General features: G+C 38.6%; 1 protein-coding gene across 1 annotated transcript in view; it reads right to left on the reverse strand.

Moving 5' to 3' along the window:
* PCNXL2 (pecanex-like 2 (Drosophila)) overlaps positions 1-17232 on the reverse strand; it is a 155112-nt gene that overhangs the window by 48199 nt on the left and 89681 nt on the right. Inside the window, exons 22-23 of the mRNA XM_009891164.1 lie at positions 10920-11030; positions 6276-6403 (exon numbers count right to left, since the gene is read on the reverse strand). Of these exons, the coding sequence (XP_009889466.1) occupies positions 6276-6403; positions 10920-11030 (239 nt within the window). The remainder of the gene's footprint in view (positions 1-6275; positions 6404-10919; positions 11031-17232) is intronic.

Below are 17232 nucleotides of genomic sequence, written 5' to 3' on the forward strand. Positions count from 1 at the left end.
CAAGCATCTCTCAGTACCAGTCTAGGCTGGATGCTCAAGGATCTAAATCCCTTTGAAGACTCCAGAAAGACTCTCACTGAATTCCACACGCTTTGTGAACGGGATTGGGCAGCCCTTCTGATTTGAAGACAACACACCAAAAATTCAGACTAAAAAAACGTTCATTTGTTGGTCCTCCTTCTTTTGACTTGTAAGTCCCAGGCGCTAATAAGCGCCCATTTGGGTTTTATCTATATGCTGATACTTATTTATACTATATTTTGCTGAGTTCTAAATTAACTTAACACTCAATAAAAGCCTGGAAGAGCCCTGAGGCCAACTCAGTGAAGACCTCTCTTAAAAGAGCCACAGTCATCAAAGGGGATAGCATTCATAAAACTGAGTAATAGCTCATAACAAAGGAACTAGAACCTCAGTACACTTTAACGTCATACAACTAGAATACAGTGCTTCTTTCTGATCAGCTCATAAAAACCAATATAGAAATAGAAGCAGCCAGAGAGAAACACAAAAATTAGCACAGAAAGAGAAATAGTTCAGAAGAAACTAAAATGATTGCAATGAACAGTAAAACTCATGGCTGTGATGTGGCTTTCATACCAGGTGGCTGGAACTACTCAGAAAAGTTTGAACCCTAAGTAAGAAGAACGGGCAGCGACAGTAGTCAAAACATAACATTTCTGAAGTGATATTTGAGGAAATAAGGCAAACACTAACTCCTGTCGATTAGGGGAAAAAAGATTCTCCTACGCTTAGGTTATGCTATAATTGTCAACTTCAGAGGTAACGTACCTTTCTTTGTAATTCATTGTAATTTGTAATTCATTGTAAATCAATGTCCAAGGCATTACTGAGCTACAAACATCTGCTGCAGTTGTTCCTCGGTAAACATGACCACTATGGAGGTCTAAGAACATGTGAAAAATCAAACAACATAGCAAGAAAAGACTAAAGAAAATAATAATCCAGCCCTAAAAAGGAAAACCTGAAAGGCCTGAACATGCAGCTTCCAAACAAGGCCCATGGACAGTTACAGTTGAATTATGTTTTGTGTTCGGAGCAGGGGGTTTAGCAGCTGTAACAGATGACCAGGCTCCCAGGGAAAGCAGATGCACTATGGTGTGTTAAAAAATAAGCATTTGGAAGGGGAAGGCCTGTTGTTTTATGGGAGGGAGCAGACGGGTACCTTTCACAACTCCTTTTCCCACCAACATGCATAATGCGGCGTCAAACCTAATTATGTCTACACTGGGAAAACTCTTCCCGTTCCACCTGCAGGCTGCCTACGATGGGCAGGTTAAGTGAGCTGGTAGGAAAAAAGAAAATGCCAGCTGCACTAGAGCTGAGGCAGGGCAGGTTTCCTCACCCTCTGTTCCCAGCTGTATTAACCTTACAGGTGCCTATTATCCAAACCACAATGGTTGGGACAATAACACAGTGATACACTTTTTTAAAAGATGGAGAAAAGAAAGGCTTGCTCACACGTCCTCAAACACAGAGAGGCATCCAGTAATGCCATTCTGAGATAACTGGCAATTTAATCACAGCTTCTTTAGAGACACCTAACTAATTCAGTTCCACCACATAGTAATTCACTCGAGACCCTTCAAAGCAAACGCAAGCTGTGCCTTACCCAAAAATACGCACTGAACCAGATGACCAAGAAAGAATAGAAACAAGGAGCAAGAAAGAGACGAGCAGCTTGTAGGCAGCAAAATCTCCAGATTCCTGGTGGCAGTTTGCTGTTTGCGGGGACAAGTCACAGCTGCAGCCAAGAACAGGCTGCTTGATGTGATCCAGCGGTTAGACCCACTGGGGAATGAAAGTAAACTTCCTACTCTGTTCTGTCCATCCCCTCATCCAAGATTCAAAGCGAGATAAGAGGAAGGGAGGAGGGGGACAGCATCAGGCTGCAGCGTGACAAAGTATTTAAGGAAAAAAAGCAGAGCCAAGGAATGGAACACAGCGTTTGAACAAACACTTTATGCTTTAAAGTGCCTATACATTAAACAAGATTTACTGCTATTTCCTTTTCTCTCTCTGACATCTACAGCCTAATCATTCCAACAGCTGTGAAAATAAAGACTAAAACAGGACTCTTCAAACTGGGAAGCGGGACTCGGGCTAATGGCCGGATAAAGCCAGTGTTGCATCAAACTTTTTTTTGTTCCTTTAAAAAAGAGAAAATTTCTCATAGTTGGACTCCCACGAGGCAACCAGCTCACGAGCAGCAGACCAGCCTTCTAATTTCACACACCTCTCTTTTCAACAACAATGGCAGAAAAAGCTGCAAAAAAGTGGTTGCACGAGAAGTTGTTCATTCTTAGTCACCTTCTTTATTGCCTTATTTTTTCTTCTTCTTAAAGTCACCCTTCCCTTTCTCCCCAAAAGATCCCTGACCTCAGTGATGTATTGGTGTACTAGACTGCACACAGAGAGCACCAAAGTGCACACTATAAACAAACAGCATCTGCTGATTGCAGGGAAGAACACCCATGCTCTGTGCACACACTGCAGGAGCACAAACAGGCACAGTATGATTCCTGAATTTTGAAGAGCTTGTGAGGAATTTCACAGTTTGCTTACTGTCAAAATGAATCTATGAATCTTTTTTTTTCTTTTCAACCCACTTGAGTTCCTCCATCTCCTTGAAAAAACAAACAAGCCATCATCTTAATTCTCTAAGACTTTCAGCTCCAGCTCACATCATCTAGAGTGGCAGATGCCCAGTCAGAAACCTGAGGAATCAAACTCCTCTTTAGCCAGCAGAAAAAATGGGACTAAAAGAGACACTGGAAATCCAAGATGTGTACGTATGCACTCACAGGGCACCAGGTAGAGACAACTAAATCAACACTTTAAGGAACAGATGGAGCAGTTGCTCACCACTCAGTCTACTGGCCTAATAGCCCAGCTCTATTAATAAACATAGTACTGTCTGCTTGCTAATGTCCAAAGCTTCAACTTTGGATTCACTTTGGAAAATTAACCGGAAGGTTTTTTCTCATCTGATTTCACACTGTTGGCCCAAATGAGATGCAAAAATGAGTTTTTCTTAAGTGAAACAAAGGAAAAATGAAGTTTGCTTGACAGCAGTGAAGTGTGCATATAGAGATGAACAGAAATGACAGTCTAAGAAAGCAACCTAATTTATGACTTGGAAGAAAAACAAAACCATGATATTTTGATATCTAGACTGCTTGTCAAAATTGTTTTCAGTTAGTCCAATTAAGAGGTTAAATTATAAAAAAAAAAAACAAAAAACAAAAAACGGAATTTACTACCTCTAACTTCATATAAACATAAACGAGGTTTTGTGTAGCTAATATAAATGTGATAATTTAATGTAGTCATCAATAGAGCAAGGAAGTGTTTGAAAATGAGGATGCAAAGCAGGCAAAATGAAAAAGCTACATAAAGCACACTGAAGGTAGTTTTTCTCTGGGCAAAACAGGTCTGTCAACAGGCAATGAATATGGAAATAGCAAAAAAAAATCTGCCAGAGCTTCTGCATCGTATGAGCATATCTCAGGCTGTACTGGAGTGAACCTGTGACTTTCAATGAGCTGAACTTGGCAAAACTGTCAATGCACTCCAAAAAGGAAATCTAACCCCCATCTTCCCCATCTGTTTGCTTTGTTTTGTCTTACAGCACCTGAAAACTCAGTGCACATCTGGCCGTAGGGCACTGCAGCCTGAAGACAGGGCAGTGCAGGAGCCAGAACAACTCTCCATCCAGCTCATCTTCCCAATCCTATTTAATTCCATAGCTCTAAAAGAAAGCAATTATGCCATCCCTTTGAATTTTCAGATGTTGAAGGGTCAAGATTTAAGCAGTAAGGCAAGGCCCATCTCACTTCATTCAATTATTTTGAAGTATTTTGTAGAAAACGTCCCTATTCTTAATACAAAATTATTCCCTTCCTTTGCCTTTCTCTGTCTTTTCACTGTGTCCCTTTAATGACCCAGAAGTTTTTCAGTCCAATGCTCACTCACTCTCATCAGTTCTTCGTGTGAGCAATGAAATACTGAACTGGAAGTGAGGCAAAGGAGAATCAGAAGTGCTAAAGACAAAATGAATATAAATTTAGGAGTTGTTACATGTGCATACCGTGGGATGCCACAGGTTCAGGCAAACATTTCACTTTGATGACTATGTGAATCTTCTACATGGCTGTTTTCTACTTCTGAAAGGTTTTTGAGGGACAAGGTTGTGGTTTTTATGTTTTAAGTGAGAAGATCATAAAAGATACACTAGAATTTCTAACAAACAACAAAGTACATTTTTTTCGCAAAAAGTCTAACTTAAGCATTCATGTTGAAGACAAAGTTGTAGTTACTGCTTATTTTGAAAGGACATGTAGTGGTGGTTTAGAGTATTAAAAGGGTTAGGTTTTTTGCACTTGGGGTTTTGCAGTTTATGGGTAAAAGAATTAGCTTTGGTTTCAAAAATTATTAGCACTAACTTCTTCACTTCCTTTAGTGGGAGTCACAGATGGTCTGTACTGATGAAAATAAGACATGCCGCCCCCCTCGCCCCCTTATTTAAGTATCAAGCATAAAGCACCACCTTTTGAAATTTCCTTCAAATATCTTCTGTTCATCTCATCCCAAACGTCTTAGACAAATCAAAAGCAAATGAAAATGTTCCCCTCTATTTCCATCTACAATAATCTAGAGATTCTACACTAACCTAGCTATATGGAAGTGATGTGCCTACAACCAAATTTGATTCTTTAACTGGTACCTAGAAAGAAATCCGCATGCTTTCAAAATGGTCTGGTTGAAGTAAAATGTAGCAGATGTTAAAATCTCCACTTCCTACTTAATATCGTTCAAAGTTTCTGTCCAAAAATGTAAAGCTGTCTTTGGGATTTGTGGTAGCTTCCTGCCTTTCCGTGACTTTCATGGTTGGACTTGATGATCTTAAAGGTCCCTTCCAACCTAGATGATTCTATGACTCCCCTCAACTTCACTCTTATGAAATAATGAAGCGGTTGAACAAAAAAAAAAAAAAAAAATATGTGCAAGAGAATTTTGTTAAGACCTGGCCCTACTGTACAAAACTCAGCTCCCCTCAAAAGGTTTCCACAAATCTCATAATATTCAAAAGCAAATACAAAGTCTCTTTATATGACTTGGCTTTGTATGAATAATTTCTTTATAGGTCAGTACATACTCACTCACTGACACAAGTCAAAATCAAACAAAAATAAAACTCGTGAAACTAATGAGACCCTTTCCCCTAAAAGATGGAAAAATAAATTACTGTAATTTCTATTTTTTAATTCCCTTGGCGTGCTCAGATACATCACTGGCACTGACACAAGAAGTGTAGTGAGTGTACGGCACTTTGCACTGGTCCGGCCAAGTCCTGATTTGGCCAATACAATTTTCACGTTGTGCCACAAACCACTGTTCTGCCGCCGCAATAAGTTACTCCAAGCCTGGTTACATGTTACTAGGTGGCGAAGATCCCACAGTCTGCCCGGAGCACAGGACTCAAAGGACCCCCTTTAGTCACTGAATCCAGCCCCCAACATTGTAGACCGCTATGCATTCCTTGCAAAAACTACCTCCGTCTGGAAAGGGAAGTGTTTCACTGTCTCCAGTGCTCTTGTTGGGAGCCCATTAGATCCCAGTTACCAAGAGCTTTCAAATACTACTGGGAAGAAGAAGAAGAAGAGCTTTTTATTCAACCTTTTCAATATTCTACGTTTACGTCCTTGTCAAACTGAATGAATGGCAGCTAAAATCTGACAAAACCAAGCAATTCTAAAGTCAAACTCCAAGATCAGATGTAGCAAGTAATGACAATGCACACTCATCATCACTTCACTATGAGAGTTACCTGCCACATCCCAAATAGTAACATTTAATCAGGTTAGTATAAAATATATTAATGCAGCCTGACTTCTAGTGCCAAAGGCTTCAAAGATTTAGTTGCGAACACTAGCTAGCAAGACAAAAAAGGCTGACAACTGGGAGATTTACTGATTTTTTTTCCCCACAGCTTCGTTACTGTATGCCTGTACAACAAATGCAACATGACACCTCATCTGCAACCTACTGACAATTGTTTAAATACATTTTCAGAAATAACCAAATAACCATGAAATAGTAAAACACCAGAATCAAGTTATAAAGATTAACCTTTCATGCCCTACAACAATTTAAGGGGTATCTTCCAAAAGAAAAATACTTCCAGCAATGAAAACAATGAGAGCAAAAACCTTTACAATTAACAAATGTAGAAAATTTTTGAATAGTCTTACTTGTAGTTTTTCTCCCAGAACTTGATCGGTCTTGCATATGACGCGATAAAGATGACACTACCGAGAAACGGACTCAGGGGTGTAGAAAAGACCGAAGTGGCCAGAGTTTGGAAAAAAAGCATAGCAGAGTCTGAAAATTGCAAGTTAAGGTAACACAAATGATTTCTTCATATTTTTAAACCATTGTTGATGCAGCAATTTGAACTACTTATTTTTGCCTTTTTATTGTTATTTATTTTACCGAAGAGGTGGTAAGGAAAGGAAAGGAAGGCAGGCAGTGCCAAACTGCCAATTACCAGCATGGAATGGGTGGCTCTTCAATGCTATGCAGTTTTAATGGAGGTGACACATCTCAACGGAGTATGTTATTAGCAGGCTGACCCTGTCTAATCTCTGCCCAAAGACAGATCCTGAGCGTAGGCAGAGCAGTAAGTGCCCTTTTGCAGCCATCTCAGTGTACCTTCTCCAACACAAAGTGCCTTTCCAGAGTCTAACACACAAAGTCTGAAACACAGAAATCCCCCAAACCTCATTTTTGTGGAAATTCTCGGTTCTCTGCACTGGAATCTTGCTCCCAATGTGTCCAATATTTCATTCTGTGATTCTGCTTATTTTGGAATGACCTAGTATGTGCAGATACAACTACGCCTACATAAGTGAACCTGCTGGGTTAAAATCATGCTTTCGTGTTAATTTTTACTGACAATTTAATATTCCATGCTGACTGAAAGTTAAAAAATGTTCAGCATTTCATATTTTTTTAAATATATAGGAAAGAGAAGGGGAGGACAGGGGAATAGTAAATATCACACATGAATATCATAATGAATGCCCGAATCCATAGCTTACTTCAAATGTAAATTCACATTCTAAATTGCTGGAAAGCCAGTTATGAGATGGACAAGGATACTGAAAAACATGCAAGTTGAAAGGAACATGACTACAAAACCCAAGCAAATTAAACGTTAAGCTTTAATTCTTCATTAATTCATACGACATCCATGAAATCGGGAAAACAATTTCCAAGTCGGCATAACAGAATAGTTGTCCTTCCTAACATCTTCCAATTTAACACATATAGTTCACGGTGCAGGATTTCCATAAAAAGGGTAGCTAGCCATGCTTTCGAAGCAATTTGCAAAATCCAAACCCAAATATTTGCCAAAAGATACCTCTCAAATTCCTCAAAGTTATTAGAAGAGAGTGGTCTGGAACGGTGTCTTTGCGCATTAGCAAGCTTGCAAAGTGAGCTGCCCTCAAGAGTCTAAAGTTCAAAAAGCAACAGAGAGCACAGAGCAGGACGCAAGTGCTTCAAAAAAAGTTGAACTGTCACATTACACTGTAGTCATAACCAGCATTGGCTGTGAAAGATGAACAAGTATTTACAAGTGTCAGATAAGGGAAGGAGGCATGGGAGCTGAAGAGACAAAAAGAGAACAAGAAGGACAGATAAGGACAGCAAATCAAGTTTTCTAAAAGGAGTTCTAATGTCATGATTGATTTAAAAATTGCCACCATCATGAGTTAAGACATTTAGGACTCCACTGTGAACTGTTTGTGTCTCAGACATAATCAGTAGCAACAGTTTTATTTTTGCTAAAAGACATAATGCTCTACTATATGTACATTGGAAGACATTTCCCATTTGACTTGTGAAGAGTGATTTTAATAAAAAGTGTTTCATATATGTAAGCATGTCATGAGAGCAAGTAACAGCACCCAACTCCCTTACACAAACAGTTAATGTGTACAGTTGGCAATTATCTGTCATCAGGGGGGTTTATTTGATGGTACCCAATTTCCTTTTATTAGACTTCTTTTTTTATACCAATTCTTTAATTATGTTTAAATAGAAAATATAAAAGTGCCAAAAACTTACAGGCATGCTTTCTTATTCTATGTCCCAAGCCAGTTTTCCTGTGTACCATCTTTGTTAGGTTACACAGTGTAGAAGCAGAACTTGTTTCTTTCTGAATAATGGATTACTTTTTTTTAATATGGCCAAAATCAAATTTTGAGAAGAAATAACTAAAACCCCTTCAACTTGAAATAAAACACTTTATTTTGAGGATTAATTCTTGTAATTCAAAAACCTGTTTAAATTACAATCAGTTTCAAACCAAGTAACTGGAAGACTGACATTTTCAGTCTTCCATCCCCTTCTTTTAACACAAAACTATGCAGTAAGGCCAGTGCAAATCCTGTTTCCCAAAACCTACATTCCTAATTGCAGTGACTATGGGCCAAAAACGTTTTGTCATTTCCAAGCACGTGATCACATAGGAGATGGGAGAACCGAGCACCACAAGTCTTCCTTTTCTGATGTTAGAGCTGTAACCCTGAAAGAGCCAAAGCAGAAGCTCTCATAAACAGGATAATCTGAACTACAAATCCTTTCTTTCCAAATCTCACCATTGATTTATTACATAAAAACATCATCTGACTGCAAACTCCACTGACTTTCTCAGTGCACTGATAATTAAGAACACGTAACCTTTTCTAACTCATTTAAGCACTGTGAAGTTGCAGATGTCTCCTCAAGCCAGAAGCCCAGCCCCATTCTTTGTCTTTCAGGATTACAAGGGACTGTGAGGGCTTACCTAGTCCATCTAGCAGCGACAAGGAAGGATCAGCTAAACCCATATGACTCCTGACAGATGTTCGTCTAAATTCCTGAAGATCTCTAACGGTGGAGGCTCCACAGCCTCCACCAGGCAAAGCTCCACGCGTGTTGCCCTTCGCGCTCTGCGCACTGGAATCATATGCATTAAAGCACGCAGAACTTCTCATATCGCTGAGCTCTATGGCAAAAGCTCACAGAGGCACTTCAAAATTTAAAACGTCATGTCCTGTTTGCAGAAGTGATTTAGGCAATTAAGAACCACAAATAATTACATTCTGCAAAAAAATGGCAGGCTTAGTGCCTCTGCAAACTGCAACACACATGCATCAGTACTGTTTGCAGGGTTATGGTAACGACAAATGAAAATACTATTCAAAAAGGCAAAGTTATTATTGCTGTGGGAATAGTAACTTCACTAGCATTTAACCAGTATCTTAATTGCAACATTGCCTTAAAGACAGATTTGCATTTACAAAGGATATTATCAATATAAATAATAGAAAACTAGTCTAGACCACTTCAGTAATAACTGTGTAAACAAACTAAATCCTGCTTAGTTAACTGCTTTCCATTTTGCAAAGCCCGATTGGTACTTTTACCAAGAGTAAAGTTATCACTGCACAAAATATTTGTGACCAAAGGGAAACTTGTTGAAATATAATCTTAGTTCTTTAATGTTTTACTAAATAACCTTATATACACTTCTCCTGCAATTCATACTTACAAAGGAGCTAAAATAATTTTTTGTTGTGGAATTCTGTAATAATTTCCTACAAATCAGTCGAAGTGCTCAAGCAGATCACTATTTCTATAATGCTTTCCTTTCGTAAATAGACAATCTAAAGCTTTCCCTCAGGGAGCTATTCTGTCTGCAATTCCCTCTGTCCGAGGCTCTCATTTACACTTCCTATCTCAAAATACAAGCATAGTTAATCGATGCTGCATATGATTCAATACATCACAGGAAAGAGCAGAGGGAAGAAGTCACTCAAGGAGGGGAAAAAAAACCACTATGGGATGAAAGGGACAGACTTAAGTGTGTATATCTAATAAAGAGTAGAAAGTAAACTCTTCAGTAGGTCTGAATTAAAACCACTTTGTCAACTCTTCTTCCATAGCTTTGGTTGAGAGGGAAGGAAAAAATGAACAGTTAGTCACTGAAAATGCTTTAGATGTCAATAAAGTTAAATTTGTTAAGTGTTTTATTTCATTTTTTATAATTTTCCTGTATTAAATCAAGTTTCTAACTGATTTGGGCTGTAAGCTGAAAAATTTTTGTTCCAAAAATCCGGTATATATCTTTTAACCCTACAGACATTTGGGGGTCATTGAACTCTGTTCTTTCATCTCCATATCCATAAAACCAACGTTCACAGCCCTGGAACAGGCACTGAAACAGATTGTTTCCAAAGGGCTGCTTTAGTGTTGATGAACATATATTGTTACTCACAAAACAGAGTGGGAATATTAAAAAGAAGAATGCACCACATTGAAAAATGTACATTAAAATGTTAAAATCCAGCTGAAAAGGAAAAAAAAAAATCACGACAGTTGCAACAAATTGGCTCACTGAAATGAATTTGTATCTGATATACCAACTAGAAGCAATGGAGAAAGTAACTAATATTGTAGAGCTCACTCAGCCATATGCCCAGCACTTTACAAAACTAGCTTCTGCATACATAAAAGTCCCCCCAAGTTGGAGCTAATACATCACTCACAATGTTTCTTTCCGGATGCATCAAAAGTCAGTGCTGAGGACTGTGGAAGTCATCTGCAGAATGTGGCTTGGTGGGAAGCGAGCAGGCATAAACAAACCAGTTTGAGTCAGAGTTCAGTTTCCCAGTTTCAGATCCCATGAAGCCAAGAAAGACAACACTGTATGTCTCAGGAGATGCTCAAAGCATTTTAAAATGTGAAAATAAGTTACCTAGGAATTTTGCACCTTGTTCAAACACCGTAAATATATCACATACATGAAGAGGAATTTAAGAATAAAGAAAAACAAATTTATAAAGGATATGAGGTATTGCAAAGAGTTGAGCAAAAACATGGAACGACGATCCCCAGGCAATCTGCCAGGGAGCAATGTATGTCATGATGAACTGCAACTTCTGCAGTAGGTCCCACAGCTGAAAAAAAAAAAAAAGAAAAAAGAAAAACATGGTGACTTTTTAGGTGCTGAGATAATTTCAGTAGCAATATCTGAAAGTGATGCTTCTTAGAACTGTGTCCTGGAATGAATGTGAGATAAATTATATTGTATTATTAGTTTTCATGGGCATTAAGGCCTTACTTTAGTAAGGGACAAAAGTATATCCTTAATTTGAAATTCAAACTTGCAATGAACTACGTTTCTAACCACCATACTGAGGTATCTCCCAGATTACCTTTCTTCAAAAGCATGTCTGCTTTAAGTAGAAAGCAGGAAGACAGGTTCTGATATTCAATGCATATATCACACCCCCAGTCAGACGGTTACAGGAGAAGAGACTCCAGAAGAAAGTGGATATAGCAAACAGAGGAAGTTCAACGTGCGACACGTGTCGCTCTGCACATGGCAATCAGACTTATTTCTCAGGAACACATTTTCATTTGTTGAATCAATGGCAGAAGCCATCACTACATAAGCATATGCTTGGCATTTAACCATGAATTGTAGCTGCATTTTCAAGATCAAACCACCCAACCATAAAAACATCGCATTAATATGAATTTTCATTGTTGTGCAGCACAAATTGAAAAACACACTGAATTTACTTTTGCTCCCTGTAAAATATGCTTGGTGCTTCAACTACCAGTTTCTCATTCAAGAATGATGTGTACTTATTCACTAGAATACATTTTTTTTCTGCCCGCTCTCTTGGCATCAGGCCAAAACAGATCTTATGTCTCGTCTGCATTGGGCCATCAGATTCTTATTGCAGAGCAGGTTCCTGACAAGCTGTCAGGAAAGATTTGGCCATCAATAGACATTAGTGCTCAACACACACGCAAGTTGACAGTGAAACAGGAGTATATGCAATATTTCATGCCCACACAGCCAATGTATGTTGAATTTCCTACAGTAAATTTTTTAAGTGAGTTAATGAAAAGCAAAACGTTGCCAACATCGTGAAAGACACTGAGACTTTATCAATACTTGTATATGAAATGCTTCCAGTCAATGTTCCCAGGCACTGGTATTGTGTATGTTGTTAAATTGTTAGAAAGGTCACCGGGAAGGTTTTGGTCTTGTCAGGCTAGCACTCTTCCAATCAATCCCCAGGCATCCTTTCAAATGAAAATCCTCCATGATCCATTTCCAGGTGGCAGTTCCGTACCCTGCATACAAACTGGGAGAGTTTGTTAGCATAGGCACAAGCTTCCCCATGACAACTGGCCTCAGGGACAGAGCGTGGTCCCAGGCACTCTTCATTTACTAGCGCATTGGCAGTCAGGGAGGATGTGCCTTCACTGGCTAATTCATTTCACCTGTCCTTAAGTTGCCACCACCAACGTAACCCTTGGCCACCTGTATGCACATCAGTAATGCACTTACAGGATATTTCATTGAGCTTCTCTATGAATTATTGTAAACAATTGCAAACAAATTGGGAGGGAGGTAAGAAGGACTGACAGCATTACTGTGTTTGGGCCTTTGTGCTACCAAAGGATCGCAGAACCAGCTGCTGTGTCACGCTAACTCCAGTTAAAACTGATAAACCTTCCAGTTGAGATGCAAGCAGTGCTTCACATGCCTTCTGTGCTTTGGCATGACTCAAATTAGGAGCAATATGCAAAATACAGGTTATGTTAAATTTGCACAGGCATACTACTTAAAATCAGCAAAGCCCTGATAAAAACAAGCTGTTATGATCTCTTCAAGGCACAGCCTGGTTACCCCTACTTTAACAAAGTATGAGAAATTCAGATCTTCTCAACTTGTTTTTCTCTCAAAAATACTACAGGTGACTTGAGAACTACAACATTAGATAAAGTAGGCAAGTAAAACTGAACTGAAACTAGAACTGACTTAGGTATTGGAACCCTGTTTAGAAGGCTGTGGGGTTGTTTTGTTTTGTTTGATTTTTATTTATCTGAAATGTCTGAATGAAAAGCTTGGAGAAAAACAGTATCTGCTATGAGATTTCAGTGAAGGGCTAAAAAGCTAATGACTCACATCTGAAACCTCAAAAATTCAAAACCGCAGCACAACCCAGCAAAGTTCTGCCTGTTACAGATTGAAATCACGAAGCCATAAATCACCCCAGCTGTGGTCAAAGCTCAGGGTTCATCAAAAGGTTTTTAAACCTCAAACAAAATTCAGGTTTTGCATTTGCTAGGAAACCAAATCCAGGAGGAGACCCTTCTGGCTTCTTGTTCCATTACATAGCTTAAATCATTCTTTAACATTTACACATTCTTGCAAAACAGGCCATGGAGCCCAAGTTCCCTGTTGCTTCTAACAAGTCCTTCTACTTCTACATTCACCACTGCTTGAACTTGCTGTTGCTTCCTTCAACACCTGGCTCTCAGCTAATGTTTCTACAAGACAGGCAATGGAGCTCATTTCCATTTGCAAGAACACGAACATAAGAGCATCGCTCCAGTGAACCTCTCTAGGTTTTTGAGAGCCTTACCACACTGCACCTAAAGGCCTGGAAAGTGTGATTTCCAAGGTACTGCTTGCATTAAGAGTTGTCAAGTGCCTCTATTACCTCTTAAATTACTGCTTTCAGGGCACATTCTGCAAAAACACCTTAAGGGTAATGTGCCATTAGCATTTTCCATACCTAACTATGCTTGTTGAAGATGATGTCACCTAGCAACTACAATATAGAGATTTAGGAAGGGAAGACCTGGCTTTACATTTCCTCTGAAAAAAAATATTGGTCCTTATCAGTTTTAACCAATTTACTACATACTTTCTCCTATATCTGACATAGGAACTCCAGAGATTCACAAAGCTCTATCGCTTTTCTCACCTGAAGAAACTGAAGCTGCTAAAAATTGCCTTGAAAAACAGGAGGAAGCTGATCCTCAGAAACAGTTATTCTCTTATTTCAACTACAACTAAGTGCATTTTAGTCTTGAATAATCATAAGACACTAGGTTAAGAGAAAAACCGTCAACATCTTTTTTAAATTGTCAGAAACAATTAGGATTAAAAGGGTTAGGAAAGACAAAGCCCATCCGCAGTTGAACCTGTCGAGGAAAGAGAAAGGCAGCAGGAAGGACTTCTACAGGTATATGGGCAGCAAAAGAGACTGGGGATAACATGGACCTGCTGCTGAATGGGGTTGGGGACCGGGTGACAAAAGACATGGAGAAGCTCAAGGTACTCAACGCTTTCTTTGCCTTGGTCTTTACTGTAAGACTTCAGGAATTGCAGGGCCCTGAGACCTGTGGGAAAGCATGGAGAAATGGAGACACCCTAAGTAGTGAAGGATTAATTAAGGGTACATTTAAACAAACTAGACAAAAACATTTCCATGGGACCTGATGAGACATCTCAGCCCTTCTGTCAGTCTGTGACATCCTCAGCTAAGTTTTCTTTGAATGAAGAAAATAACTTCCTCCTGAGGGTGTGAGGTGTAAAGTAAAAGTGTAAAAAAACCCCAAAACAACAAACTTGTGCCAAGCTTTAACCTTTAACCCTCTCTTTATGATGATTTCCTTAAACATGTATATATAAAGATTAATTTTTCATTTATACAAGAATATTTTTATTGAGCCTTCTTAGATCTTCAATGTTTTCTACAGTTCAGTAAGCAGAAAAATTATATATTATTTAGGGGACGTGAAGCTCTAATATTCTCAGATATTGTTACTCATGTGACACTTTTGCACAGTAAATAGTTTTTAAGTCTTTAATAAAGAGTTTAAATTATCAGTATATTCAGTGAATTTAAATCAGCACATTCCCACTACTGTCAAGTGAAAGTGCAGAACTTGCATATATTTTTCATATTTATTTTATGTGGACACAAACATTTTATCATCTTAATCATCCTTGAGTTGTCTATAAGTTCTGAAGCCTCTACAGACTTCTCGCACAGGAGCTAGTATTCTATATATCTATAAACAAAGCAAAGGCAATGACTAATCTTTTCAGGATTTCTTTTAAATCTGTTCTTACTTAACCAAATTTAAGTAACATTGCAAACTAGAAGTTAATGGAAATTAGTTAAAATACATTAAATATACATATATATATATATAGGGAGTCTGGAACCACTAAAATATGATCTCCTTTTCTCAGTTTGGTAGATTTCAATAGACTAGGCAGAGATTAACACCTGAATTTAAATGACACTGAATGTGAGATGGAGACTACACAATGCTTTCAGCTTTTGGCAGCCTTTTTATCTGTTTAGCATCTGTTGGGATTCAGTGTGGGCAGACTCAATACTGGGACAATTTAGTCCCAATACTGGAACTAAATAATGCATAAACATTAACATTTTCTTGCTAAGCTTGAGTTTTGCTGTGTTTTAGAAAAAGTATATGTACAAATTGGTTTTAAACAAAAATAACTGTTATATACATATGGCTATATCTGCTCTACGTGCAACCCAAAATTGAGAGATTAAAAAAGTTAGATGCAGACAGTAATTATTTCTCACTTTGAACAGGTATTTCTTTATATTCCTGTTTAGATCTTAAGAACTTGAGATAGATTTCAACTCAGACTCTCAGATGCTAGGTGGGTATTTAGTTTTTCATGTTAAGCTAATTCTGATCAGTTGGTGGCTCCAAGCTTTGGAAAGAGATTCTAACACCTACTGGTAATTTTTTTTTTTTTTGGTACGTCAATAGAAATAAAGATACATTAAGAGGGAAAAGTTGTGAGTATGTATGTGTTTATGGATATGAAATGAAACTTAAGTGGAAAATTTTATTCTAGTTCATGGCTTTGCTTTGCAAATCATTGACTTACTTCCTATTTTTTATTTAATGTCATTTAAAACAAACTTCACCTACGAAATCCTACAAAAAAAGATTTACTGGAAATATTAAAGCTTTTTAATGCTTATGTCTCAAGTCATTGTGACATTCTATTGGTGTATTTGAGCAGCACTATGTTTGACTCTACAACAAATACTTTCCAGGCTGTCTTGATTTGCATCTGCTTACAGATCTTTGAAGCCTTTATATTGTGGGATTTCAGGATCACTGTCTAAGGCAACATATATAAGAGGATCAAAATACAATCAGTCCAAGGCTCTGATACCAAACCTCAGAGGAATAAATCCCTGAAATGCAGTGTTCGGCACTTAACATTGACAGAGTACAAAACAGGCACATTTTAAACAGTTTGAGTAACAAGCCTCAGAAGTCTTACATTTGAAGTTAAATGTTAGCCATCAGGCAGAAACAAGTATGATGAGGATTATGACAATAAGATGATGATAAAACCTAACAGCCCTGGATCTGCTCATGGCAGAGGCTGCTTCTTCCAACATTGTTCGCTGACAGCGAGAGCCCAGGGAAGGAGTCTGTGGTACTGTAAGAGGCCGTCTCCTATATCTCCCGAGGTGGGCAAAAAGGACAAGACTAGAACTAATCAGCTAAATTTGCTGAGGGCCAGACAAGCGAAATAAATCAGCTGGGAGCTGCACTGATCCATCCTCTTCAGTGAAGCCTTCATAGGCATGGCTCCTGCCAAGACTGTATCTTCCCAGAAGTTTTCTTTACTAGAAGTGGATATAAAAAATGCAGAGAGTAAGTTGAGTGCTGAAGCACTAGGTACTCAAGATTTCTCTTTCAGTGCCTGCATCTACAGATACAGAACACGTCTCTGCCAGCATGAAAGTATATGAATATAGTCCTCAGTGAGCCAGACTGAACCCAGGTAGCGGGTATACATCTCCCTGCACCCCTGGGTGCATTTGTCCCATCCTAAAGGAAAAAAACCACAAAAGAGAGAAAATGCAATTTAGGAATAGCGTCAGGAATGAAGTCTGACAAAGAGGTCAGTGATGGAAGGCTGAATGAAAAATCAATTAAGCCGTTTCTCCGATATTAAAAGGAAACATGAACTGTACAGTGCTCAAGAGAGTTAAGGGGTCTACAGCAAATACCACCGGGATTATCCCGTCAAATATCAGCTGTAGCCTTGGGTATTTTACTCAGCAGAAAGTGTCTTAACAGGGTTTATATGCCAGATATCAAAAGTTGAGGGAACAGCTGTGAGCCAAGACAGTGCAGATGATTAAGACATTGGATTTCAGTATGCACAAATGGCAAGAAATGGATTAAAATATGAATTAACGACTTAGTGCCAGAAGCTTTGAAGTGAAACATCAGATTTAGAGAAGGATGAAAAATCAGAAGGGGACAGGAAAGAGT

Source organism: Charadrius vociferus, unplaced genomic scaffold, assembly GCF_000708025.1.
Source record: "Charadrius vociferus isolate BGI_N301 unplaced genomic scaffold, ASM70802v2 scaffold78, whole genome shotgun sequence".
Taxonomy (NCBI): Eukaryota; Metazoa; Chordata; class Aves; order Charadriiformes; family Charadriidae; genus Charadrius; species Charadrius vociferus.